Source organism: Parus major, chromosome 1 (genome assembly GCF_001522545.3).
Source record: "Parus major isolate Abel chromosome 1, Parus_major1.1, whole genome shotgun sequence".
NCBI lineage: Eukaryota > Metazoa > Chordata > Aves > Passeriformes > Paridae > Parus > Parus major.
This window is the reverse complement of record NC_031768.1, coordinates 95,081,083-95,087,966: the sequence shown is the minus strand read 5'-3', so window position 1 is coordinate 95,087,966 and position 6,884 is coordinate 95,081,083. Positions and strand designations below refer to the sequence as shown.

Below are 6,884 nucleotides of genomic sequence, written 5' to 3'. Positions count from 1 at the left end.
TCCTATAGAAAAGCAACAAACTGTCTTCCAGAAACACAGAGAAATCAAACAGGACAAGAATGATATTATATCAGCAACTTTTTTTTTACTTCCAACAGCATTGGCCTTCTTTTCCTGTGGTCTTAACCAAACTGCATGGGATTTGTGTTAGAAAAGGGGTCTTTCCCTCTCTGTAGCAGACATAAGCCTGATATTTTCTAATGGTTGGTAAGTTAAAATGGGCATATTCATGTTAGAAAGTATGTTAGGAAGTACTGAAGATAGCAATTAACTGCTGAAACAACTTTCTGAGGATGATAATGGCTACCTCTATCACTGGAAACTTTCAGCTAAAGATGCTCCTTACTAAGTAGTAATTACATTAATGGGATTTTTTGTGGTTGTCTTTATTAGTAAATTAAAATAGATTATCTGAATTTATTTATCCCCAGGCTTGAATATAAACCTCCAGAGTTTACCACACTCCTTTAAAGGTCACTAAATCTGTAATTACATTAATTTATCCTGTATATTGAAAGCTCTTACCAAACCAACTTAAAAAAACAAGTCCAGTTTTCCTCTTTGTAGAATGAGGTCCCTGGAAGCACATACAAAACTCAGAATTGGACAGGGGGAGGAAAACAGTTCAGACAAAGCATCCACTCTGAAACATTTAAAATAATTTTATTAAACAATCGTGTTTTACATGTCATCAGACCTAACCCCTGAAGTGCAAAAATGTTTCTGAGGTATTAAGACTGGAGGAAAACAGGCACAGTATTGGTTGTTAGGGATACTGCCCTACAGCACAGTGGAATTTGCAAACAACAGGCCTTTATACAGCATTTGCAGGATCAGAGAAAACTGAGAACAAGACTGTATTTGTCTTTAGCCTTGAGAGCCAAAAAGCCCTGATCATTAGCCAGTTCTGTCACATCAGTGAAGACACAGACACGGTTAACACAGGATGATGATAAATATCAATGAGGTGTTTCTAGGCCAATATGTACAGTACATGAAAAATGAAATTTAACTGCTGTATGTGTGACCAAAATCCCAACTGTCTATCCAGTCCAGCTTAATATGTTGTGTCTATGGTGGCCTCTCTAGTACCAGCATTTTTGTCTACTCTACACAGCAAAGCCACTGCCTTGTGCTCCTGTTTGGGGGCACCTGTCACTCACACTCACTTCAGGTAAGTTGATGCTCATCAGATTAACTAGAGGCAACAGAACAGTACTGCTTGTAGCCTGTTATCCTTCTAGTTGCCCTCTTCCCCTCATCCATGCAGTGAACAAGTCTAACTCACACAAAAAATCTGCTAAAAAAATAAGCAATGATTGATGACTCCTCATGTGGAAATGGAAGTTTTGTCTGAGAACTGAAAAACTCACGGGGCAAAACTTGTTCTTAACAATTGGTATATTAGTGAGAGTTTTACTCAGTTGCCAAATTGTGCTCCAAAAATAATTTTCTGTGAGGAAAGTTTGGGCAATACTTGACACATGGTATCTCCACAAGCCAATGGAAGACATATTTAAGAAAATACTTCCAAATTACAAATAAGTAAAACTTACTTGTTCCAAGGCTTTCTTAGGTTATTTTTAGCCAAGACAGCTGAAAGCAAATTCCTCCTGAGACACACTTGTTTTTGTGAAAAATGAAATAACAAAAGAGAAGTGATCTTTATTTTACTAGGTGTTTATGAAGTTATGAATTTTTCTGAATATGTCAGCCTTTGAATTACAGTGGCATGTTTGGAAAGGTTCTCATCTGCAGCCTCTTCAGCTTTTAGACCTTACTGAGAGGATGAAGACTTGAGCTCTATTGTCAGCACATTCATGGGCAAATGTCATGCAGTCTGATAGCAAACACAATTGAGATTCTCAACATTTTCTAGGCTTGTTACCAACATCACTGCTGCTTACCTACACAATATCATCTAGCAAACCTACAAATATAGAATAGCTGGAACAGAAGCTGGATACCACTGGAGTGTTGCCTTAATATTACTTTTTAATGGAATCATATTTCACAGATGAGAAAGGCAACCCCAAACACAAAGTGCAAAGAAATCATCACTTTCAGTTGAAAACTGGGTTCCGGATGCCACTCAGGACTGAGCTGTTGGGCCAGTTTCTGTGCAGAAGGGTTAGAGAACATACAAAAAAGAAAATGCTTGAAATTCCTAGGACCACAATGCCTGAAATCAGCGCACTGGTGACCGTGTTCATCTGGAAAGGAGGTCCATTTGGGTGAGCTGCAAGGAGAAGAAAAATTCTCAGGTAAGATCTGGTTTTATCTCTCACGAGCGCCAAACACTTCTCCCTTCCCCTTCCAACACCCAACATACTGAATCATTGCAAAGAAGGAACTAAAACTGTACCTCAGAATGAGCAGCTGTCTACTTGGATAAAGGTTATCTAAGTACATTTTGAAAACAGTAATTTAATCTTTCAATTTCAATCATGCTGGGGGATAAAGATGTATGCCTTCTAAGGCATTATCCCTCATCTGCTAGTGACCAACCTTGACCTGTGTTACACAAGGCAAGACTATCATTATTCAAGGACTTATCCAAGGACTGTCAAGGTAGATGTGTAAGGATTTGTGGCCTAATCAAGCTAATGAAAGGATTTCTTCCCCACTATCACTATCTACATTTCAGTTCAAAGTTTATGTAAATCAGCAGACATGTCTGGCACAGGATAGTGGACATTCTACAAGTTTGTTGTACACCTTCAGAAAGGGCTTCTTAATATGTTTATCAATTCTCAGGTAGAAAAGGTGACTAATTATTAAAGTTCAGAAAGCTGTTCATAGACCAGTTCTGAGATAATGGGCCACATACATCCACAGCTGGTGCAGTATTTTCTAGCAGGAGGGGAAAAAAAATCATTTGAGCACCAACAAGAATGTACCAGTGGTGGTGAGTGAGGTGAAATGACAACACAGTTTCCATGTGAGAAAACAGACTGCTCATCCCAGAAGCAGCCACCTGCCCTCAACACCATTAATCCCACCCTCCTCACCCAAGCTGAAGGAAAATCAGCAGTGTTGATCTGGTCACCCTGCCCTTCCCAACACTGTGCTGCTTTCTGACCCCTACATCAGTAACCCTGCCTCTCTCTACCTCTGTGCTCTCCACAGGGACAGCAACAGGCAAAGGAAAGGCTGCTGCTCTGGGATGGAGAAGCTGCTGCTTTTGGTGGATGGGAAGGAAAGGTAGCAGTCATTAACACAGCAAACTGTGTGCAGCAAATAAAGAATTTGCTTTTTTATTTATTTAATTTTATCCATGGGTAGGAGCACACCAGGGAGCAATTAATTACAGGCAGAACTCTCCATGACAGACAAGAACAGTAGCTGCTTTCATATGTTCTAAATTGAGTAAAGAAAGGAACAAATAGCGTTAGAGTTCAGAGGGCAGGATGGATTCCTTGTTCCACTCAGTCCAGTTATGACAAAATACAAGGTGGAATGGCCCAATGTGCCACCTGATCATCCTTTCTTAGCTATCAGCCACTCCTAGCTACCAGCAGAGAACAGGCTGAAATAACTGTTCCAAGGGCTCAAAGGAAAAGCACCCTAAAACTTAAGAGCTGATCTCCCCAGCAGCCTGTTTCCTTCACTGCCCTAGCAGGGCACAAGTTCAAGTTTCTCCACAGGCTCTTTGTGTGGTTAAATGCTAGGAGAACAGGAGCTGAAGTTCTGACCTTCTGGTTTTGAGATGTGAACCATGCTAGACCATACCATAATAACAATTTTCCTGCTCTACTCCTGTGTGGCATGGGAAAATTTTGCTGCTTAAGTCTGGTTTTGCATCTGGTGGCTATAATGTACCCTTCACCCTCATATGCTATAGCATCAGATCTTCATTTTGATTTTATCACAGGAATTAAAAGTTTCAGTGCAGATGGTACTGGGTGCACAAATTAAACTGAGAATTCCATACTCACCGATTGCTTTCTTTTCAACACATGTTGGTATTGACTCATTTAAACAACAAAAAAAAACACAAAAAGAAAAAAAGAAAAATAAAAAATCCCAGTGCATAAATATTAAATAAAATGGTTCATCCTCAGCTCTGCTTTTCTCATAAACCCTCTATTATGTTTCTTGGAATTCTGATTAACTTACCAAGCTCTGAGTTGTTGGTTGGTGTCTCATCTATATAAAAAATAAAAATGGCATGTGTTATACTTTTAAAATACATCTGCCAACCTCCTCCCCTCGTGCAACACAAAAGCTAATATTTGTAGCTTTATTTTAAAAATACATCAGCTCTACTTGCAACATTGACTAGCAGCTTTTAACATCTCTGTTAAAATATGGACAATAACATTAATTGCATGTCATTGCTTCATTTTTAATATCAGGAGATATTAAAATAGTAATTGATATTTTTAATGTCTTGTGGAAGAACAAACCCACCACCTTAAATCAGGAATCTCTTAACTGAAAAGATGGCCAGTTCCATTTTCTCCCTCAGTGAGAGCACAAGCATAAGCACAAAGTTATGTGTAAGTCCATTCACTTAATCATATTATAAAATAACTCTATAGGAAAAAACTATAGTCAGTGACTATAAATTATTACAAAAAAACTCTTTTCACCATGCTCATTTTCTTCTTGGCAGTTACATAGTGGTTTTATAGTCAGGGTAACATTTGTATTTTGCCTTCAGTTTTTACTTATCAGTGTCAATTTCAGAATTACATTTCTTGACACTGTTTTGGGGTTCTTTTGTGCAATCCATAAGCACAGTTCACGTATACATTTGTTTTGAGCAGCTGTCTCCCAAGCTAAAGTGAGACATCTATCAAAAGCTACATAATTTTAACTTCACAAGTAGGTACCCTCTTTGTTTCCGTAGAGAGACTAAAACATTTTCTCATGTGTATGTCTCCCTTAATGACTTATTTTAGAGTAACAGAAAAAAATAACCTTTCTCTGAAAAGAGCCAAATGTTAGAAACATGAGTTCAGAAACACACAGGAGAAGGACCATCCCTATTTTGCAGCAGCACTATTCAGTTCCTACCAAGGCAGCTGCATCAGCAGCTCCACTGCCAGAACAGCTGGTGACAGCTCATGGGGGACCTGGCTATCTTGAGGAGCCTCTGCAGGTACTGGTGAGCACAGGCCAGCCCAGGACAGGTACATCTCGACCCTAAATGAGGGAAGTGAAGGGCTGCACATCTGCACAGTCCTCCTACTGCCATAGGGACTGTGGTGAGAAAGGTGCAGCAGGTTTGATGAGCTCTGGACAAATGTATCTGTGCTAAAGCTAGACCAGAGCTGGCCTTGAAAAGAGTGTAAAGCACCTCCATGCAGCATCACATCAATGCAAGCCAGTGGTTTGGACTGATTGAGTGCATTCCTTTTCCAAAATTTAACTAAATTTTTTTAAGTTAACCAAAATTATCCAAATTTATCCATCATCCAAATAGTTTTGGTCAAGTTCTCTCATGATATTCCCCCTTTTAGTTTGTTAATGAAAGTATTCATAAACCTCCTGGTTCACATGAGCTTATTTTCACAATGGGAATTGACAGCAAGACTAATTCCTTCTTTCTGATCCAGAAGAAAAAGGAAAATACAAGTCAGATTGAGGGACTTGCTTATTGCCACTCATTAAATTTGTGACAGAGTTTAGAATGTAATCCCATTTTTTTTCAAGTACTTCCCATTAAAACATCCTTCTGTCAGCACGAGTAGAATGCTCTGAAAGCACTATGAAACTATGAAGATGGAGAAACCAAAAAAGGTTTATCCACACACTTTTAGAACACACCTAAAAAATTGGTTACCTTTTTTCAGCCTTATTCATGATTTCATTTAAACAACTTCAAAAGTTGTCATGAAATTATAAAATTGTTTATCCTTTCTTTGGGGCTGTTAAACATCCATCAGATCTCTTTGCTCGAAGCTATGCAGTGTTTAAAGGTAATTGATAAGTATCATTCTTTTTTTGTTGTTTTTTTAATTGTAAGAACAGCATTCACAGGACTTGAATCATGAGCTATATTACCTAGCAGGGGCTGCTTGTATAAGAAACTTGTATCAAGTTTCCATTCCTTGCTTGAGGCAGCATTACCCCAGCACACTTGCTTGGCTGAGCAAATCCGTCATTCGTTTCCCACATGTACTCATGTATGCAACTTTGAAGTTAGTTCTTCTCACTTTTTCTTGGCTAATCAGATGGCAGCAGCTCAAATGGGACCAGGTATAATGCAAAAAAATGGCTCATTTTTATTGCAGAAATGCTGCTCATAACGGAGGCTATTTGTTCTAGGAATGGTCTCTTGTTAGGTGGTTCCCCACTCTGCAGGGTCAGTTGCTCTCTTTGTATGCAGGTACAACCAGGTGGCATTTAAAGAAAGATTTTATTCTCAAGTTTTAAACTAGACCAGGTTCAGTCCTACTCTCAGCATCCTAAACCTAAGACAGCTGAAATCAGTTGCTTAACTTCAACTACTTATAAATATGTAATTTGTAAAACTTAAACAACAATCACATCCACTTTTTTTTTTTTTTCAGACACTGCAGGTTACATTTAGAGCTGCCTTTTGGGTTTTTTTTTCCCTAAAACAATTGGCAATAAAAATGAAAATCATGGCATTTCACCCTCAATTTAAAGCAGTGGATTTTGGCCCACTGTTTAAAATTTACAATGGTTTTGTCCCATTTCTTTCTTATAGCTGAATCTAAGAATAGTGTGCATTAATTTTAAGCCATATGTAGATAAAAAACCCAGAGGGAAGCTGGAAGAAATGGTAAATAGAAAGTGACAGTGAATATTCATTATCCATCCAAATTAAATTGCAACATTGAGCACAGTACCTTAAATTCTATTATCTCCTGTGAAATCTGACAAAAAAAGAAGTCAACCTACTGAGTCTG

General features: G+C 38.5%; 1 protein-coding gene across 1 annotated transcript in view; it reads right to left on the bottom strand.

Annotated features, from left to right (window-relative positions):
• Positions 1-1,383: 1,383 nt before the first annotated feature.
• ZPLD1 (zona pellucida like domain containing 1) overlaps positions 1,384-6,884 on the bottom strand; it is a 30,368-nt gene continuing 24,867 nt past the window's right edge. Inside the window, exons 11-12 of the mRNA XM_033517842.1 lie at positions 4,120-4,149; positions 1,384-2,239 (exon numbers count right to left, since the gene is read on the bottom strand). Of these exons, the coding sequence (XP_033373733.1) occupies positions 2,064-2,239; positions 4,120-4,149 (206 nt within the window). The 3' untranslated portion in view covers positions 1,384-2,063. The remainder of the gene's footprint in view (positions 2,240-4,119; positions 4,150-6,884) is intronic.